This window comes from Amblyomma americanum, chromosome 10 (genome assembly GCF_052857255.1).
Source record: "Amblyomma americanum isolate KBUSLIRL-KWMA chromosome 10, ASM5285725v1, whole genome shotgun sequence".
NCBI classification, from domain to species: domain Eukaryota; kingdom Metazoa; phylum Arthropoda; class Arachnida; order Ixodida; family Ixodidae; genus Amblyomma; species Amblyomma americanum.
In genome coordinates, this window is record NC_135506.1 from 111,991,139 (window position 1) to 112,013,402 (window position 22,264).

The 22,264-nt window shown below is 48.3% G+C and overlaps 1 protein-coding gene across 12 annotated transcripts in view; it reads right to left on the bottom strand.

The window, feature by feature from the left end:
- The window catches only part of Cadps (calcium-dependent secretion activator 1), a 164,567-nt gene that overhangs the window by 71,710 nt on the left and 70,593 nt on the right, over positions 1-22,264 (bottom strand). For all 12 annotated transcript variants that reach the window (XM_077641032.1, XM_077641028.1, XM_077641026.1 and 9 more), the window contains 2 exons: positions 16,425-16,548; positions 10,716-10,825 (listed from right to left, as the gene is read on the bottom strand). In XM_077641032.1, the coding sequence (XP_077497158.1) occupies positions 10,716-10,825; positions 16,425-16,548 (234 nt within the window). The remainder of the gene's footprint in view (positions 1-10,715; positions 10,826-16,424; positions 16,549-22,264) is intronic.

Here is a 22,264-nt window from a genome sequence, read left to right on the forward strand (position 1 = left end):
GAAGTTGTGCTAGTGCAGATGTGATGGCGTTTGATGCCCTTCTTTTCCCCGCATTCATCACTTAATTGCCTGAAATGTTCAGCGACAGCTACTTGAGGTAGCTAAGTGCAGAGAAGCTACCAGGCCGCAAATGTGTCTCAAAGCTTCCAGTATGAAACAGCAGAAACCAGAAGCTCGAACAATGGTGAAAGCAGTGCTCGTGTCTGCAATTTTGACAGTACTGCAGTGGCCTTGCAGGGTAGCCCTGGTTGGAAGTAGGCTCTAGTGCGGAGTAAAGTCAACTTTTTTGCTTTGTTGTGGGACATATGGCATACATATCTTGCATGGTCTTTGCACTGTTTCTAGCTCACAAAACTTACACCTGCAAAAAAACGGTTTTTTGAAAATTATTGTACCAACTTGTATGCCTTGTTTTTCATGCTGACCAGAAGTTTAATGGCTGAAATCGACCGGGAAGTACTAAAAAAAGATTGTTTCGCAAATTGCGGTGCCTCTGCGTTGCAGGGAAACACCCGAACAATGGGCATTTTTCTCCAGTACGATTCTCTTCCTGGATGCTTAGCTTGAAAAGCAGACTTCTTCGCAAGTGTTTTACCTATTTTGACCCCGTTTGTTTTGCTGCACTCCTAGGACCATACTGCAGATCGTGACATTCTTTGCTTTTCAGATCTAAGTATTTTAAATTTCATACAAAAAATTTTCTTCGTACTCTAGATATTTTAATGAATACAGCATCACAAGAATTCAAAATCAAAATTTGTGCCTTGCAGAGAAAAAAGAATTCTAAGAATGTCTTAACCTGTAGCACGCTAGTAGTAACATGTTGAATGTTGAACGAGCCTTTTGCCACATTTTCTCAACTCTGCAGCATTTACACAGGGTTCAGAGAAAAAAATATATATTAAAAAACAGTTTTCTGGAGATACAACAATGAACTTTTGTGAGAGTAGTCATAAAATTATTTTTAAAACACTCAAAACATTTCATGTAAATGCATGAAGAAATAAAATATTTTTGCTGAAAGTGGTGTGCCCTCTTAAAGGAACACTGAAGTAGTACGCTAAACTGGTAGACTGCCCTCTGTGAGCTCAGTTAGCATGCATTCTTGGATGCCTTCACCACCCCTTTCCGTGTCGTGTTTATGTGATGTAGATTCCCCTTTAGCAGAAACAGAGGCTCTGCATTTGCCAAGTGGACAGGCAGCAAGCAAGAGGCACCAATATTTTGACAGAAAACATTAATGAGTGACAATGCACATTTCGTATAAATGCTTTTACCAAAATGAAGCCTGTGTCTGGCTCCCAACAATAGGAACTCGGGGTGCAAAAGCCAACTGATTCCAAGTTCTGTGATTTGAACTTTACAGCGCGTGTAATGTCAATATACTCTGAGAAAACTCCAAAGCAACAGAGCTGGAACCCTCAGTCTTCCTATGCACCGGAATATGCTATAGTCCACGACCGCAGTTAATATGCAGTTTCATCTTAAATAGCAGTGTATTCGTGATACTCATTATTTAAAGCATACTTCTAGCAAAACTGCACATTTTAAAGGTTAACACAGAGCTGAGGCAAAAACAGTTCCTTCCTTATACAAGGAATTCGAGCTGGGCACAGCAAACAGTCAACAGTTTGTCAACAAGTGATGACAAAAAAAAAAAAATGAGCACAAAGCTATAGCTGCACATCACAAGCACAGGGTACGACTGTGCCAGAACACACATCCACACACACAGACACACACACACACGGACAAAACAAAGTTGCACAGGTGTGTTTGGGGAATGCCACCATCCAACAGGCCTCTCTGCTCCCAAGTTTTGCATATGCTCCAGTGGTGGTTCACCCAGTACACTCTAAATAGGAGGGAGTGTGTGTGCCAAAGGATAGCTTACTCCCTTTTTACATCCATAAAGGCATATTTGTGTTTAGAGTGTATTTGACTGACTCCTTTTTACTGGCCTGGAGGAAATGCCTTCATGAGCAAAAACCTTCCACCTTCACAAAGCATGGCAGAAAAAAAAAAAAAAAAAAGCTAAGACATGTTCTAATTTCATAGTGCATGCAACATGACCAGTTCATCAGGTAAACTAAAAACGGCACTACTTCACCTGCCAACCGTACAAGCCGTAAAGAACCCTCCATGTCTGAAGCTGCCACATACAATGCCATCATGAAGGCAGTGTCAGCAGAATGCAGAGTGAGGGAGGCTTTGCATTCTTGTACTTTAATGGCACGCACCACGCTTGTGGTGTATATCATCAGTACTTGCCTGTCAAAACAGCGTTGCATGAGAATGTGACGAACCAATAGTGCAGAAGTACTGGCCCACATCTGAGGCCTTGCTACAAGTCTTTCACATCTGTATAATCTTCTAGCTTTTATCAAAGCTCTGCTGTAGGTGAAAAATATTTTTGCTCTCCTGAAACATTAATCCTTCAATCTAGCTTGACATAACTAATTTTACTGTTTTTTTAGAGGTCCATGGATTCCCGAATGCTCAAAATGTGCAATGACAACTAATTCTTCCAGAAAACGACGATTTAGCTCCGACATTGGTACTACAGTAAAAGCTCGTTAATTCGAACTTCAGTAATTCGAATTTCGGGATAATTCGAACCGTACTACTTGGTCCGACCTAGCTCCATAGAAGTCCATGTATAAAAAAGCCCGTTAACACTTTCGTGACCGCGCCTATTCCCGTCGACAGTATGTTATCGATGGTAGAAGTTTGAATTTTGGCGCCTCTCCGAGCGTTATGGAGAGCTAACGCCATCGAGCAGGTTAAAGAGAGACTATTTTATAAGTTTCGGAGTTGTGTTTCTCTTTTCCGCCGCGCGGGGTTTTTTAAAGCGCCTGCATTGGCGGGATGACGAGCGCTCGTTGTTTCCAAGATGGCATCTACGTCGCGCGCGTCCGCTCCACGGAAACAGCGAGTTTCAACGGATTCCGACGCATCTGGGCTCGAATTTGCGGATGATCGTAGCAGCACAGACTCTGAAGATGACTTCGATTCGTCGGACTTTAGTACGGACGGCGAAAGTGCCGTAAACCGCCCCAGAACATCGACAGGCATCCGCCGGTGAGTTTTGCTTTCTTATCGGACTGTGTTATCGCGTCGTAAGGATTTCCGGTGTGTTCTAAAGGGTCAGAGTTCTTATCTGCAGGGTGTCAACATCGTTCGGAAGGGACCATATGCCGTCGGCCGCGCAGAGAGTTGAGTTTTGTCCACGAAGACCGCCGGGAGTGGACCTTGGAATCGTGCTCCGGAGTGCTGCGCGGCGGTTCGTAAGAGCTGTCGATTTCTTCCTGCTCTTTTTCACCGCCGAAATCATCAGGGAGATATGCGAGAACACAAATAAGTATGCGTGGATGCATATTTTCGACAAGCCCACGTACAGCGAGAGAGATGGATCCTGGAAGGAAGTCACTCAAGAGGAGATGCTGAAGTTCATCGGACTTCTCGTATACATGGGAATTGTGCAAGTCCAACGTTTGCATTGTTATTGGAGCACACGCAGATTATTCTCAGGTCTTCTTCCGCCTACAGTGATGTCAAGGAAACGGTTCAAGGCGTTACTTGCATTCCTGAGTGTGTCTGATCCAGAGAAGACGACCGTCGCATCCCATGGCAAGCTTCACCGCATATCCTCTCTGCTTCAGCACGTCAACGATTCTTCCGCGCTATTTTTTCAACCGCGTCGGAACCTCTCCGTCGATGAGAGGATGGTGAAATCGAAAGGTCGGTCCGGAATTCGCCAGTACATGAGAGATAAAGTGATCAAATGGGGTTACAAATTATGGGTTTTGGCAGATTCGGAAACGGGGTACACTGTTCAGTTCAGCGTCTATACGGGAAAGCGTGAAGAACCTAGCGTGCGAGGTTTGGCATTTGATGTTGTGACACGGCTGTGCGAAAATTATCTAGATCAGGGTTACATAATTTTTTTGGACAATTTCTACACTTCTACATCTTTGTTTGTTCATTTACTGGAGCGCAAGACACTTGCGTGTGGGACAACGCGGAAAGATCGGCGTGGCTTTCCAAGTGAACTCAAAGACCCACAGTGGGAAAAGAAGGCGAAAAGAGGGGACGTTCGATGGCTGAGGGGGCAGGATGTTTTGTACCTGCAATGGAAAGACCGGCGAGTTGTGAATATGATGTCTACCGCGGACACAGCGAACAAATTCGTCCTTGCAAAGCGAAGAAAGAAAGTCGGGAATACGTGGACAGAAGTGTCCGTGAAGAAGCCGGTGCTGATCAAGAACTACAATGTGGGCATGCTTGGAGTGGACAAATCCGACCAGCTCATCGGGTCCTACAATGTTCTTATGAAGTCAGTGCGTTGGTGGAAGACACTGTTCTTCCATTGTGTCGATATAGCTGTAGTAAATAGCTTTATAATGTTTGACGAGCATCGTCGGGAGCATCCAGAAATCCCAGAACTATCGAGAAGTTTGCACTTCGACCAGTTTGCCTTCAGGCTAGAACTTATCGACCAACTTCTGGGATGTGATGAGCCACATCTTGCGGACCCCCCAGTCGCGCCTGTTGTTCCCTCTCGGAGTGCACCTCAAGTGCAACAGCATCAGCCACAAAAAATGGAAAGATATAGAAACTGTAAATTGTGTTACGATGAAAGGAAAGTTGAGCAGAAAACAAATGTTTTCTGTGAAACATGTGCAGCCAACCTTCGTTTCACTTCATCGAGGAACTGCTTTGCACGGTGGCACGATAGACACTAGGTCTAATGTTTCCCTGTGTACCTGGACAGCTTTTGCAGATACAGAGCTAATATTTGCAGGCTGATTTCATATGGCTCTTTTGTTGAAAATGTATATTTCGATTTTTTTTAAATATTTTTTTTGTGCAAAGCAGCATTGATGTTTTTATCGATTTTTTCGTTCTTGTAGCGATTTTTTTGCTTTGATAATTTTTTCTTACTGTCACTATTAAATATGTTGTTTGAAACCAATACCATTGGAAAGATAATTTCTTCTTCTACAATTTGATACCATACACTTCAACATGAATTACTTTCTGTGGCAGGAAAAAAATAATTACCGGACTACACGAAAACTACCGATTTTCCCGCGGTCACGGAAGTGTTAATTCGAACGTGAGTTGGTTCTGCCACGGTTAATTCGAACTACGCGCCGCCGCGCCTGGGCGGCGTGCCGCCTGGCACATGGCCAGAGCAGGCCTTGTCGCGAGGCTGCAGCGGCTGAGTTGCCTCCAAAATGGGGGAGAGAAGGTAAAAGCGGGTAAAACCGGTGCCAGCACCCGGCGCAGAGGCTGGAGGGCAAGGGGTGGCAGCTGTGGCAACAGCTATGCCCTCTCTCTACCTCCGAGAACTGCGGTTTCCGGTTTTGAGCCGCCGATCTCAGAGGCCTAAGAATCTTGTCGTATAGCTGCAGTTGTTAACCGATGGATGGCTCAACCAGCACAAAAAATACAGCGAATCCAGTACATCGCAGCTCCGCTAGCACTCGAGAATTGAACGAATAGGAGGAGCCTTCGTCAACGTCTTTGTCCTGAACTCGCGGTGGTCTCGGCCGCTTTCGGCAGCCTCGAGTTTTCTGGTTTTTGGCGCGCTTACGACCTTTGTTGTGCGGATCGCTTGAAAAGTTAGGCCTCGGTGGTGTGCTTCGCCGTGCTGACGTGCGGTTTCAGAATGGCGTGCGCCCGCGGTAAATACCGCGCCAAAACACTGAAGGATAAATGCGACATCTTACGGGAAGTGGACGCCGGAGTCTTGTCGAAACAAGAAATCGCCAAGAAGCATGGAATACCGAAGAGCAAGCTGTCCACTTACATAAAAAATAAGATTGAAGACGCCTTAGAGGCAGAAGTTGCCAGCGAAAGGAAGAGGATGCGGCTGGCAAAGTACCCCGACCTCGAAAAAGCGCTTCTCCTCTGGATTAAGGAGATGCGTGCTCAGGACATACCGCTGAGTGGCCCCGTCATATTGGCGAAGGCAGCAGACTTCGCCCTGCGGCTGGGCTACGACGACCTCGCAGCTTCAGATGGGTGGCTGCACCGCTTCCGTGAAAGGTACGACCTTGTGTTTCGTGCGGTGTCAGGGGAGATGAAGGCTGTTAACTTGGAAACATGTGAATGTTGGCGCTCCGAGGTCCTACAAGGCTACCAACGGAAGTACTCTCCGCAGGACATTTTTAATGCTGATGAGACAGGCTTATTTTTCAAGTTACTGCCCGCCAAAACGATCACGTACAAAGATGACAAGTGTACGGGGGGTAAACGAAGCAAAGAGCGAGTAACGGTGATGGTTGCGGCAAATATGACCGGAAGTGAAAAGCTACCGCTGTTCGTGGTAGGAAAGTCGAGCAATCCTCGCTGCTTCAAGAACATGAGGTCCCTCCCAACAGACTAAGTGGCAAACAGGAAGGCTTGGATGACTGGAGAGTTGTTTAAGCAGTGGCTCATGAAGGTAGACGGCCGCAAAATCCTTCTTCTTGTCGATAACTGCTCTGCGCACAAGATTGAAGTTCAAACGAATGCCGTTGAGTTGGCCTTTCTTCCAGCCAACACAACGGCAGTGCTGCAGCCCATGGGCCAGGGCATTATAAAAAATTTGAAGACATTTTATCGGCGCCACATACTAGAAAGAATTATTCTATGCCAGAATTACGAAGTGACGCTCTTGAGTGCACTGCATTATGCTTGTGCGTGCTTGGGAACAAGTGACAGGGGCTACAATAGCCAATTGCTATCGCCACTGTGGCTTCACCACGCAAGGCGAGCACGTGGACGAGCCACCTGCGCACGGAGACTGCGTCACTAGCGTCACCGCTCCCATGTCGGACGTTCTGAAAGACGTCTCCTTTGCCGACTACGTAGACGTGGATGCGAGCGCAGTTGTCTGTGGTGTGACCACAGACGAGGACATCATTTCCCAAGTTAAAAACATAGAGCCTGTTGCTGCCAGTGACGACGACGAGGAAGACGACGAGGCACCAGTGCGGCCCTCCGCTGCGGAAGTCATGGCCGGACTTAATGCCGCCCGCCTGTTCTTCAGTTTTGAAGAAAGCGAAGAGGAAGCCTTCCGCAACATTCGCTCTTTAGAGCAAAAAGTGCTTGCTGTTGCCTTCAAAGAAAAAAAGCAGACCACAATTACGGATTTTTTCAAACATTAAATTGAACTGGCGCCATGCCCTGCTGCTTCCTGGTCGCGGTGTCCAGTTTTTCTTCATTGCTTTCGTAAGTTCGAACTTCCTTTAATTCGAACTGAGATGGCGTCCCCTTGCGGTTCGAATTAACGAGCTTTTACTGTATTCTGAAACTATGCACTGCTCTGGGACAATTTCACTAGGCATATTCAACTGCCTGCAAAGCAGTAGCACACCATTCATCTAACAGTGCTCCCAAACGCATTATGAGCCACCTCCGGTGCCCCATCAAAGGCACGGGCACGCAACTTGGTGTGCAATGCTTGTATGTGCCCTGCACTGGCTGATGGTGGTGTGATAAGTAACTGCGAATTTGTGGTCATCTCCTCAGATCTCCTCACATCTTTACCTTTTTCACTGCCAGGCTGCAAATCATCGAAGGAAAGTGAGTGCAGCTCTCACTGGCGCACTTGGTTTTTGAGACCAATGATATGGGTAAGCGCAACCCAAAATGGGTTCCAGGTTTGGTCCTTTGACTGCAACACTGACCAAAGAACTCCACTGACATGCCTTCACTTGCTTTGAGCTGCAGTTCTGGCAGGCCTGCGCGCGGCCTGGCCACCTGCACCCACCACAGTCGTGAATGCACAAAAAAATGCGACTGATAAACGGCGCCAAAGAAATGTAGTACCAGGCACCAATGTTCACGGTTGTCCTGACGCAGGTGCATCGGGTCTGTCGATGCGGCACTGCCCAATGACAGGGCCTCCAGTCATGCACCGCATAAAAAGGTACTCAGTTTTTCCACTGGGAGCCCAAAGTCTTGTCCGGCTGGTCCTCTCATAATGATGCTAATTGCAAAGGCAGAGAAGAAGAGAAGGCAGCCAGAGAGGCAGACATTCCACTAAGTGCAAATCCCTGCCCCGGAGAGCAACTTGCCCTTAGCCGTGTTACGAGCTTAGCTGCCTCTTCACTGCAGAGTCCGAAATGCAACAGCTTGGCCTCAGCAGGCAACAGAGGCACAAGTGAAAGTGCTGCCTACATACCCTGCAGGTGAACATCCTTTTATTCACGATGAACTGCCCACCGTAATGCAAAGAGCAGGCACACATGGTGACAAACAGGATGCAGCAGAACAATAAAAAAGGAAACAAACAGCTGGTTAGGGCAATTTAGACATGCAAGGAAATTTATAAACAAAGAAAAAATTTTCACTGGGCAGTTCGAGTTCATTTGTTACTTCAGTCATATTCATCTGCTGTGTCACTAAAGCATATAAAACAAAGGACCAGAACTTTTCCTCCTCTGCACTACTGTGGCAAGAAAAACGAATTTCCTCAAAAAGGGACATTTTAAAAGCTGCCACTTTATTCTAAACACATTTCTCACGCTAAAGTCTCCTCAGTAGTGTTGCTAACTGATACTGAATTGATTCCTTGCCACAGTGTCAATGATCAGGTAGTATTAGTTCTTGCCCCAATTCTTTGTACTTGAGTCAACTTTTAGACATTGGTCATAGCTCTGCTTCCGCAAAGCACAGCTTCTGTACTGGCAAGGAAGACTTAATGCTGGACTGCTCAGCTGACCAGCCTCACATACTGCATCGATCTTAGCACATTTCAGATGGGCGCAGATCTATCGGTATAGTCCTGCTGTGCATATCCACTCGACTGCAATGCAGGTCTGGATTTAACAAGCTGTAAAGTTTGCTCAAAGTACTGACATGGAAGCAGCGCGAAAAACAAGGTGGGCAGACACCCACCTTGTTACGTGAACAAAGCAGCCATTGGCTAGACCCCTGCTCTCTGGATAAAAAAAGTTGCCCTAAATTCTTGTGTGCAGCTCTGGGTTAGACTGACAGCCCTTTTGCATAACTGGATGCAGGCTGTGCACACACGCGGCTGCTCTCTGAGGCAAGGATCTGCACGCAAAATGAAGAAATGCAGGCACGTGCTGGCCCCTAAGCCTCGTGGCATGCTGCCCAAAGCAGGCGAGCCCCCTGCCATCATCAACCCGCAATGCTAGCAATGCCAGAGGGTGGGGAGGGGGGGAGGGGGTCTCCTCCGAGTCTCTGGAGGGTGCAGTGCTAGTTGGGGGAGGGTCCGCCCTGAGCAGGACATTCCAATGCATGGCAGCATTCGCAGAGAGAGAGAGAGAGAGAGAGCCGTAAGTCAACAGGCAGCAAACAGCTGATTCAACGGGGCCAGGGCTGCTGGACGAAGCACCCCAGTTCCGTTGTGAAGGCGTAATCATTCGGCGGGCGCAGCCTGCCAGCGCATTTAGTGCAGCTGTCATGGATGTACCCCACCTCAGTTGTCCCCGCAAGCAAGAAGCACCAATGGTGGACACAACAAGTTCTTCAAAGCAATGGGCGCAGTGGGGTGCCCCTTTCATTAGTGTTTGAAGCAATGCAAGTCCACTCCTTGAACTGTCACAAAATGCTGCAGACTATGAAGAAAACAGACAGCTTTAATTTCGCAAAATTTGAGAGCAACAACGCAGGTCTTTAAGCGGAAAGCCCCGTTGCCATTTCCAGTCTTCCAATCTTTTTTCCACTGCCTCCCAGTAATCTCCGTGTACACTTCGTGAAACAGAAACTACCAAGGTCATGCAAAATGTAACTGCATATTTCTGTCATGCTACACAGGCTACGTCAAACCAGACCGAGAGTGAGCTCAAACCAGCAAATGAAAAACAGCCACACTAGGTCAGGAAGCACCACATTTCTCCCGATATAAAAACGCATTTGCCAATAAGACTCACCGCTCTTTAGGCTCTAAGTCTATGCAACTGATGCAGCTCACCAATGGAAATGAAAAACGTTGCACTAAGCACATCATAAAAGCCTTACTGACATGCTAGATAAGCTGCCCTGCAGTGTGTTTCCACTAAATGCAGGAAAGTACTGTCATTAAAGACAAGGACCAGTGTAGACCGTGCACACTATTCATGCCAAATTAAAGGACAAAGCTACCACGGCTTGATTTCTGTGCATGTTTCTGAACTTGTAGAGTTTTGGAATTTGGCAAAGCCAGGCCCCCCGCAAAGCCAAACACAATTAACTTTGTGCGACAACTGGCTTTCTCATTTCTGTGTCTACGAACGCTGACCTGCAAGCCTTGCATCATATGCTCCTCTTCCCAGCACTTGTGGCCCTGAGAACTGCGGTACATTTTCTCATCGCTCTCCCATGCACCCCACAGTGCACTGCTGTGGCTCTTCCGTGGCAGAGTTGCGGTCAAATGCCGGTGCCGCGTGACACTTTGTAAAAGCTTTGCAAAATGTCACCAGAGCTTCTAACGCATCGCACCTGCAAGTACAGTCCCGGCCATAATAATACGGAGCACGCTTCGGCAATCAATTTTTTCTCACGCCTTAACAAGCGAATATCAAGAGCTACCTTATACATATATGAGCACGTGCGGCTCGTGCGCTCGCATATGATTTCAAGAAAGAATCACATCTTCTCCATGGAGTGCATGAGAAAATATAAAAATCCGAAGCACGCTCCGTAATATTATGGCCGCACCTGCACTTAACCAAACCGGGGAAGTCGCTGTCTATTGAGAAGACAAAGCCCCTCACCTCGGAGTAGTGCTCGTTGTTCTGCTGAAGAAGGTCCACGCAGAGTTCCGCCAGGTGGATGAGTTCCTTGAGCTTCCGGTTGGAAGGCAGCTGCTCCTCAAGTCCCGAGTCTGCGCGTTGTCCATTCAGGGAACACTGGTCAGGCTATGACCGTGGCACCAACTTGCGTCTCCCCTTTCTTAAAACTAGAATTTGATCCCTCTATAACAGGTGGACACTACAAATTTTGTCCAAGCCAAGTCCTAGACGCTGTGGCAGAGTCTGACCCGCCATGTCGTTAAGTCTTCTCCAGTTTCCAGACAATGTGCAAGTGCTTTTAAGGCAACCCTCACAGATGACAGCCAACTCAAATGGTGTGTGTAATTCACACCCTCCTTACATATGACTGTAAAACTGTTATGGGGAATCATTTTCGTGTTTAAAAAAAAACTGCAACGGCACAACAGCTACTCCTAAGTGGATACTGTGTCAATGTGGGAGCAAAGCTCTTCAGAAGAGACGCACGAATACTGAGATTTTCAAATACGAATCGAATACGAACACAAAGAAAAAATGCCTTCGAATATCAAATCGAATAGCGAATCTCTCTTCAGTACGAAATACATTTTTGAAATGTAAATTTACATTTTTTTAGACTGACTTAGCACCATACAAAAAAAAAGAAAGAAACATGATGTTCACGGAAATGTAGACTGCTCGATTAGACAGCCTAACAGTATGCAATTTGTAATGTGGATGTGCAAAATGAATAATGAAGTGAAACCCATGAATTCACACATGACTGGCAACTAGAAGCAACATTACAGGCGTGGTATGTTGAGGATATATAAAGAAAAAAGAATGCCGCTGCCTACGATCTATTTCTTTATAAAGCGTGTTCAGATTTTACTGATTTAAAAAAAAAAAGTGAAGCGTCGTACTCTAATGCCGCTTTTGCACGTTGGTAATGCGGCCAGGCGGATACAAATTGGGATAATAATTGTCCCCATAAATTCAATAATTAACTAAAATGCATTAATTAACTTTTTATTGGCAGAAGTTAGCTTGCAAGTTTATAATGAGAACTTGGAAGCAGTTGCTTTTGAGGGCTATTCTATTTTGTACAGTTTTATTAACATGCCTGTGTCCCAAGATGCGCACATCTAAAATTTCGTCCCAGTTCGCCTAAACGTATTCCAGACAGCGGCACTCAGCGTGAAGCACCTCCCTCATGTGACACAGCTGTTGCGTATGGCACCCCACCTTGCGAGAGTGTGCAGCGAGCGGCATCGCATCTTTCTACCGGCTGTAGAAGCGATCACTTAAAGAAATAGCTCTCCCTTATCGCCAACCCAACAGTTCATTGGCTTCGATCGCCGAGAAGGAAAACACTTGCCCAAAATGAAAAGTCATCCGCGTCGCCATTCGCTGCACACTCTTACAAGGTGGGGTGCCATAAGCAACAGCTGCATCACACGAGGGAGGTGCTTCACGCTGAGAGCCGCTGTTGCGCATGCGTAATTAGACGAACTGGGACGAAATTTTAGACGTGCGCATCTCAGGACACAGGCACGCTACGAAAATTGTACAAATTGAAATAGCCCTTGAAAGAAACTGCCTCCAAGTTCTCAATATAAACATGTATGCTAACTGCAGCCAATAAAAAGATAATTATTGAATTTTAGTTAATTACTGAATTTACAGGGACAATTATTACCCAAATTTGTGTGCGCCTGGCCACATTACCAATCTGAAAAGGCAGCATTAGCACACGGCGTTTCACAATTTTTTTTTTTAAATCAGTAAAGTCTAATTTTGAAAACGCTGTACAGCCTTAACATACCACCCATACCACACCTATCATGTTACGTCTAGTTGCCAGTCATGTGTCAATTTACAGGTTTCACTTTGTGCAGCCTCTTGCAGTGTGCAGCCTCTCCACATCTCCACTACACCTGCTTGCCTTTATACAGCAGTCTACACACCTGTCTATAAAGCTTAAACGGCGCACTGGGGAGTACGCTTGTGTTATTTACAAGCGGCCTATGGCAAAAAACGTGAGCTTACCATACATACACTTTCCTGTAGATTGTGCTTAACTCCTTATGACGTTAAAAGCTGTATCAGTCCGACCAGGCAGTGGCAATTGTCATAAATGCATACCAGAATGTGCCGTGCCAGTGTTCTAGACAAGTGTGCAGACAACTGTCCACTGCAAAAACATTCATTCAACATATCAAAGCAGCTATTTTAAATGCGCAACAGCCTTGGAGAACCCTTCTTCTTCATCCCTCACTCACTCGCACAGCCTTGAAGAATGGGATCGTTAGTGTGTGTAGCGCTCATACAATGGTGCTAGCAGATGCCCAGACAGTACGTGTGCACTAACCTCTCACTTCTAAAACACAGTTTCTGAACTTGTTTTCAGCATAAACAAAGCCGTAACTAACAAGTGTTAAATGAAGTTCATACGATCAATAACTAACTAGGAATGGTGCTCAAGAATAAGTATAAGGCAGCTGCCAGTGCCCAGGTGATACATTCAGCTTTGTCCTCTGACAAATTACATCCTCTTCAAGGTGCATTTTCATGTAAGAATTGGGTTTAAACCGTTTTTTCCAAAAATCTACATGGGTTGCAAGCATCAGGTAAGCCCGGGCTTTATTTTAAAATGAAGGGCCCATAAGATAAGGCAATCTTCAAGCTGAACCCACACAGGATTTCCACAGGTAATGACCAGGTGCCACTTAAGTTTTGTTAACACACAAAAAAGGTTGGCGCTCAAAGCACCAATGTGACTGCCGTATTTACTTTATTCTAATGCGCCCTCGATTGTAACGCGCACCCGTTTCTCACACCAACAATGGCGATAGGGTTTTGCTCACATAGTTTTCTTTTCGTACTAGACTCTAACGTGCATGTCATTATTAGACAAGTTTTTCCAGAAAAAAGGTGCGCACTGGGGTCGAGTAAATAGGGTAATAAAAGTTCTGTTCATTTGGCTAAACCTGTCCCTACTAGTGGTGTTTGTTGCCAGACAACAAAAGGTTGTGCCTGCGCAAGTTGCTGGCTGTCTTTTTGGCCCTGTTAAGACCCAAGTGTGTTCAGTTGTGGAAATGCTACCTGAGCCACAGTATCCGTTTCACTTCACCAAGAGAGTGCAGGCATGCCACAATTTGCTCAAAGCTCATGCTGGTACAAAGAATTAGCTACACCTGATTCTTGTGAAGCTTGTTACACATTAGTTACAGCACTCGCAACACATTAGGAAAGTAGAAGAAAATGAAGTGGGAGAGAGAACACAGCAGAGGGTCTCATGAAAAACAAACGACTCACGGTACTCCTGGTCTGCTCGGTGAAACGAGAAAAGGAGAGAAAAAAGAGAAAAAGACGATGCATGCTACTGACAATGACAATGCACTGACAGCAGTTATTTCAAAGTGTGTCTACTGCGTAGCATTGCCACTCTGACCCCAAACTTTGTAAACCATTCTAGGAATATCTTCAAACTGCATATGCAGCTGCAATGTACAGGATGTTTCACCTAAGACTTTACGCAATTTTTAAAAATAGGCTTTTTGAGTTAGAAGAGCGCTTTTTTTGGCATATGACAGTCAGCGATGTAGTACAACAGAATACAGATAAGACGTGCTAACTAGCAGGCTGGTTAACTAATATTGAATAGTTAATTTTTTAACTCTTACTATTAGGCTCCTTAATTACTGAAAGGTGTGTAGCCCACCTTAATTAATATCCACATCAGTTTTTAGAATTTCAAAAAACCGGTTATCCTCGGCTCTGTGGCCCAACAAATTTTGCCTATTTCAACGAGTTACATGCACTGATGTTGTTTTGCCTGCAAGCTTCTTGAAAGCGCATGTATTTTGACGCAATATAGCCAAACTTTGTAAGACCGCAGCACCGAGGGTAACCACTTTTTCAAAATTCTACAAACTGATTCTAGAGAGCATACAGTAGGCTGACCGCATTACGGTGGGCGCAGCTGGCAAAGCACTGGGCGTAGTCAGGCTGAGAAGATGATGATAGCAGACAGAAGGAGACAAGTAAATAAGGTAGCTGATGAAACTTTTTGCAACGTTAACACGTCCCCTGTGTAGTCACACAATGATGGTGTGCCAACCACCAGCTTGCTTTTCACTACGGGAGATGGAAAAGTCCCTTTAAAGAGAGTGATTACACCCAGCTTTTCAGAGCATTGCATTAGTTTTTATTTTTTATTTTATTTATTTATGGTCACTCCAGATGCATCTCCAATACATAAAGCTGAGCAGATCCATAGCCAAAGCCTAGACTACTATGACAACGATAGGCAACTATGGCAAAAAAGTATAAAGCAAGCGCAAAATCTTCAAAGCGTTAAAGGGCTGCAGCAAAGTCACATGTGAATCAGTACCCTGTCTATATGTCTAACTCAAAAAACTTGATTACCTGTCAAAGTAAAACTTTTTATCAGTTTTTTAGGCTTGCACTGAAGTGTGCAAATACCTTTCACTGATGTTTCAATAAAGTGGTTGCAGGTTCAGCACACTGTTTCATGCTGTCATCCTGTCCGCTCTCCGTTTCATTGTTCTAGTATTAGAAAGCTTGGCTTCAGGAGCACGTTCCTATACACAGAGCACAGCAGCTCTGCCCACATCATCATTTTGCAAACACTAGTTATGTTAGGTCTAAACCATATGGAATGGTTTCTACATGCAAGAACGCTCAGTGGTGTGAATCTGTGTTGCGTGTGACATCTGCTTGCAGCGGGGTGATGCACGTGCACAGAAGGGAGCGTCGTACAGACGTAGCCGCAGGAACATTGAGAAGCCAAAAAATGTAAAGAAGTCATTTGTAAGTGTAAAGAAATCAAAGGGAAGCCGGGAGAAAACAGAGTACAGGAAGATAATGCCCGAACAAATGCTGATGACATTATTTTAAGTTATGTGCAAGTGGTGTGCGGCAGACACCAGAAGAAACAAGAAATGGTCATCCAGGAAGTTGCGGAATCATCTCAAGTCACTGGGTGCAAAGTCAGGAGAGATGGAGGAAGGTGTGCACAACAGTAAGAATAACCTATTGGAGGATGGGCAGTTTGCTCACAAGTAGTCGGGGTATCTGAAAATAAATTAAAATATCGCAGCTCAAAATGAGCGCTAACTACTGAGCCACTGACGTAATAAACTAGAGTGAGCAAATTTTAAAAATATACGGTGAACGGTTTACTAAGCTAAACTAAATGCGACGAAGGTGCGCTAGCACCTTCACTGGCACACTACACCAGCTACATCCCAAGCATAATGTGGTTTTCCACTGTTTGTTGCAATCTGAACATGTGGCTAGAAGTGGCCTGACACAAAAATTCTCTTTTCCTCATAGCGTGACGCAGGTTTCCTCCTTTCCACTTGGCAGCAGCTGAGATGACGCTTGCTCACAGCTGTCATGAGATCATTTTCCTCCTTTCCACTTGGCCACCTGCCTACCAGGTTGTGGGCAGCCTGCCATTATCAGGCTTCTACTGCAGACACCAGTGAGGCATCTAGTGCTAGTGCACTCAACAGAAAAGGCCCCTTCTCTGCGTGCCAGGTGTTTAAAGGAAGGTTGTCAAGCAGCTGTATAATGCTGGCTCCCCACTGCAACTGCCCTGCAAGCATCCCCTGTGCACTGCTATCCGCGTGACAGGCTCTTGGCCACAAGGAGAAAGCGGGGCCACCAGAGGAACATCCTCACCTTGGGGCTTGGCCTGCTCGGAGATGCGGGTATAGTTGACGAGGGCCGCATTCTCCAGGCACTTTTTAATGATGGCACGCACCTCCTCAGGAGGTGCCGGAGTCATCACGTCCTTCATCAACACCTGCACCAGAACACCACCATTCCTCACTCACCACAACAGGGCAAGGAGAAGGGCAAAGAAAAAAAGAGAACCGCTGCATGACACCACGACCTATGATCAGAGGGCACAGTTGCTCATTCTCTTGTGTTGCCTTGCCTGCTTGAACGTTTCTTGAAACTTTTGCATGAACAAAGCACGAAAGAAGCGTTACACAGAAGCCACCATGTGCTCCTCTTTCATAACATATGCTCGATGATGCCATGCTTCTGACTCAGCAGTGTGCATGACGAGAACCAGTAAAGAAGAAGACAGCTGCGACAACACCAGCACAGAAAGAAAGAGCAGTGTGACGAGCCGAAGTTGCAATTCATTGGCAAGGCAGAAACTCCCATGATCACATGCTGTCGCACTGCGTGAGACAACACCTGACATGTCAGCATCAATTGAAACTGCCACCGACAAGCGTTGTGCCACTTGCATGGTATTGAGCATTTTTTCTACTGCCTGGCCTGTGCATTGCACCACAAGGGCTCACCCGCTCTGGCTGTGTCACCTCAGTGAACATCCAGAGAGGCTGCAGCATTTGAAAGCCTCTGGAGACATGTTCTCTCGGTGTTGGGGGCGCTGCGAGCTGTCGAGGAGAGCGAACGTGCGGCACATGCGCTCCGCAATTTTCGAAGTCTCTGACCCACAATTCCGACCGGATCGCCGAAATTTTCGAGCGGAAAGGAAGAAGAACCGAAGCGGAGCACAAGGACACCAAAATCAAGCCGGTGGGTCCACTTTTTTGGATTTTATCGGACTTTTGGTGCTCCCACATGGTCGCCGAGACCTAAGCCTAACCTAGGCTTAACGACTATCGGGGATTGCGGGCGGCCCGGCCGCGGCAGAGAGGGCACCTGAGGCCCGAAGAGACCTCCCCCCCATACACGCGAACACCCTGAACCGAGAAAGAAGATGGAGGGACTACCCAGGGACCTGACAGACGCACAGGAAATGGACTACCACGTGGCGACCGAGGCCGAGGGCCTAGGCCTAACCGGCTCGGTTGGCAACGAAGTCCCGAGAAGAAGCAGCCCCTCATCCGACCCAAGCACACAAGAGGAAGACAACCAAAACTGGGAGATTGCAATGTCGAGAAGGCAAGCGAGACGCCTGCGAGAGAAACAACAAGGAAACGGCGGCGGCAGCGAGTCGGCCTGCGCAGCGGCGAGCCGAGCGGGACCGCAGAGACCCGCGGTCAGCGGGCCCGACACGGAAGCCACTGCCGAGGAGAAGCGCAGGGAAACAGCGAGGAAACGACTTCCTCCCCTACCCAAGTACGACTTGAAAACCGTTCTGAGACCCAGAGGCCTCATCGTGAGAAACCTGCAGACCCACCAAGTGGCTCGGCGGTGGTCGCGGCGACCGGCTCGAGGTGCAAGGGCGAGGACCTGATCATCAGACTACGAAACGGCTCCAACATAATCATCGTGAGCACCGACAACGAAGAGGCGGCCCAACACGTGAGGCGCATCTCCCACCTCACGTTCGGAGAGACGTCCTACGCGGTGAACGCACACGTGGCGGTACCGGAAGACACGATACGAGGGGTGGTCCACGGCATCACGCCCGGAACGATGCCCGAAGAACTGAAAGCCAACCTGAGGGTGCGCACCCAGGGAGTCAAGATCCACAGCACTCGTATGCTCGGCAAATCGAGCACGGCAGTAATCACCTTTGACGGCCACACGAAGCCCAGACAAGTCCTGTACTACGGAGGGGAGATGTGGTGCTACCCATACCTCCCCACCCACCAGGTCTGCTACGTGTGCTGCAAGCAGGGCCACAGATCCGACGTCTGCCCGACCCCGGACAGCAAGGCCTGCAAGCAGTGTGGGGAGCAGAACCGAACCAAAGAACACCAATGCACCCCGAAGTGCCTGGTCTGCGGCGAGGGCCACAAAACAGGCACCAAGGAATGCAAACAAAGACTGAAGTCAGCGGAGGAACTGCGGGGGCGACCTGCCTTCAGGAACCGACAGCAGCAACAGCAGCTGCTGAGACGGGGACGAAGCAGGAGCCGCAGCAGAGGCCGCGTGCCAAGGTGGTTTGGGGAGGAAGAGGACTCCTCCTTTCAGCCACGGAGCGGAGGAAGCAAGTCGAGGAGCCGGAGCCGGGGGAAAAGCAAGAGCCGGGACGGACGGCGGGACGAGTCCTACCCGCCGCTGGTGAAGCCCGGGGGACCCGGACCGAAGCAGCAACAACAACAGCAGAAGAAGAGCGGCGGAGTCAAGGTGAGCTGGGGAGCGGGCCCCCCCAAGTCGCTTTTTCCGCACTCAAACACACACTCAAACACAAACACACCCTCACACAAAGAGAAAAAGCTAGAAGAAGAAAACAGGGCTCTGAGGCAGGAGCTAGAAAAGAGCCGAGAGGAGACTAGACAGATTAAGCAGAAGCTAGACGAACTCATCAGAGAACTGCAATGGCAACGACAGGGCAGAAGTGAGGCAGGCAACAGCAGGCCGACCCCCCCTTCGCCACCGCCCGAGGAGGCACAGAAACAATCGGAAGAACAAAAGTGGAACGAAATAAAAAGTTTTATGCTGACCGTACAGAAGCAAATGCACGAACTCCAGCAGAAACAAGCTATGCAGGACCAAAGCTTCCGCAGCTACGTCAAGAATCAAAACAGCAGATCCATTAAAGAGGCCAGAGACAGACTATTCTGCGAGAGACGCTTCGGCGGATCAGAAAACCAAGGGGCAAACAACGGTAACTCATCATGGCAGGATATCAGCATCTAAGCCTTTGGCAGTGGAACTGCAGGGGGTACAAGAGGAAGCAGAACCTCCTGCAGCAGTACATAAACTCCCAGGGGAAGCAGCCAGACGTAATTCTGCTACAAGAAACCAACAGCACACCCACGCTAAAGGGATACACATGTCAGGAAGGCGGGAAAAGAGCCGCAACCCTCGTAAACAACAAAATAGCCACCATAGCACACAAAGAGATCGAGGGCACAGGGATAGACCACGTAATCAACGAAATAATCCCAAAGAAGAAGTTCAGCGCGAAGAGCACGTACATAGTGAACCTATACAGCTCCCCGAAACAAAAGGACGGCGATTTTGGAAAGCTGTTTACGGAAGTAAGCAAGATGGCCAAAACGAACGCCCTCGTGGTAGCGGGAGACTTTAACGCCAAGAGTCCGAACTGGGGATACCCATCGTCCGACCGCAAAGGCCAAGGCATATGGGACGCCGCGGAGAACCTGGGGTACGAACTAGTAACGGACGAAGACCAACCTACAAGGATAGGCAACAGCGTCAGCGCAGACACGTGCCCGGACCTCACCTTCGTGAAGGGCACGAGCCAAGTAGAGTGGGAAAACACCCTAGAAAACCTGGGGAGCGACCACTGCATAATCCAACTCACGATGGCAGCGGAGTCCACCAAACGAAAACTTGGGAAAGCCCGCCTCACCGACTGGGACGCCTTTCGGCAAGGAAGCAGGGATCTGACCGGGCAGATCACAAACATCCAAGAGTGGTGCCAACAGCTCAAACAGATACAGGAGACCTACACGCAAGAGGTAGACAGAACCGAGCAAATACCGGAGGTGGACAAGCGCCTGCTCAGGCTATGGGAGGCAAGGCGCGGGCTCACCAAACGATGGAGGAAACAAAAGCTAAACAGGAAGCTAAAGAAGAAGATAGCGGAAATCACGGCCAAGGCAGAAGAATACGCTACACAACTGGCAAGGCAAGGGTGGCAGCAGTTCAGCAGCTCGCTAAACGGCACCCTGAACACGGCCAAAACGTGGCGAATTCTGAAAGCGATGATGGATCCGGGAAAGACGAAGACCGAAAGCAGTAAAACGATACAAAGACTGATCCACCAGTGCGAAGGAACGGAGGACCAAATGATAGAGGACCTCAAAACCAAGTGTTACGGGAAGGAACGCCCCGAAGAATATAGAGGAACCTATCAAGGCAAAGAAAACCCCGAGATGGACAGGCCGATCACGCTGGCAGAAGTGCACGAGGCGATGGGGGCCCTCACTAAGAACACGGCAGCTGGGGGAGACAGGATACACAATTCCCTCATACGCAACCTCAGTGAGGAAGCGGTAAACCAGCTGACAGACTACCTCAACCAACTCTGAGCCGAGGGCTCGATTCCGGCCGAATGGAAACACGCGGAGGTAGTGATGATCCCCAAACCGGGCAAAAAGCTGCAGGTCGAAAACCTGCGACCGATCTCCCTCACCTCGTGCCTGGGAAAGCTGTACAAAAGAATAATTACGAAAAGAATCCAGCTATGGATGGAGCGAGAACAACTCTATCCACACAGCATGTTTGGATTCAGGTCAAAGCTGTCTACGCAAGACGTTCTCCTACAACTCAAGGAGGACGTTCTCGCCAACATCCCGAAGGCTGGAGAGAATGTTGTCATGGCCCTAGGCATCAAGGGGGCCTTTGACAACATCAGCCACCCGGCAATAATGGAGGGCCTCCAGAACATAAATTGCGGAGAAAGAACTCACAACTACGTGAGGGCCTTTCTTGCAGGCAGAACTGCCACCGTGGGGCTGGGAGACGTGAGAAGCCAACCCTTTAACACCCCCCACAAAGGAACCCCACAGGGGTCGGTGATTTCGCCCGTGCTCTTCAACCTAGCCATGCTCGGCCTGGCCAAAAGATTGGGGGAAATCGAAGGCACACAACATGCCATGTATGCGGACGACATCACGGTGTGGACCAACCGTGGATCGCTAGGAGAAAAACAAGAGAGACTACAGAGAGCCGCGACCTGCATAGAAGAATACGTGAAGGCAAGGGGTCTAGCGTGCTCGACAGACAAGTCAGAGCTACTCAGAGTAGCGAGGAAACCCACGGAGGCGAGCCTAGAGATCAAGCTCGAAGGCCAAAACATACCAGAAAGAAGCACCATATGGATTCTGGGCATGTGGCTGCAGAGCAGAGGCAAATGCAGCCACACGATCAGCCTGCTACAGAAATCGACCGAACAAGTCGGCAGAATGATAAAGAGAGTCTCCAGCAGAAGACAAGGCATGAAGGAAGAGGACACCCTCCAACTGGTCAGGAGCCTGGTAGTCAGTAGGGTGACGTACTCCCTCCCCTACCACCCGGCGATCAAGAGGGAAAAAGAACAGATCGAGGCATTAATAAGGAAAGCCTACAAGACCGCACTAAACCTACCGAGAAACACCCCGAACGACAAGCTACTACAGTTGGGAGTCCACAACACCTTCGAGGAGTTGGCGGCGGCCCAGCTGAACGCACAGCTAGAAAGACTAGAACTTACAGAAACAGGCAGGCAACTCCTGAGAAGACTTGGCCACAGAGTGGAAACCACAGCAGATCCGGACGAGAACATTCCGGACGAAATCCGGCAAACCCTCAGAATCTGCCCACTGCCGCGCAACATGGACCCCAACCTACACGCGGCCAGAAGACAAGCAAGAGCAGAATACGTGGAGAGACACCTAGCCACGCAGGAAAACACGGTGTACACGGACGCAGGACTATATCCGAGGGATAGACGCAACAACATCACGAGAGTGGCGGTGGCGGTCGTAGACCACACGGGCGACACGATCAGCTGCGCATCCGCGAGAGTACGTACGGTGGCAGAAGGGGTGGAGATCGCTGTGGCGCTTGCAGCGGTCGAAGGCTACCGCAGAAACAAGCCACAGATTATCATAACGGACTCCAAAACGGCCTGCAGA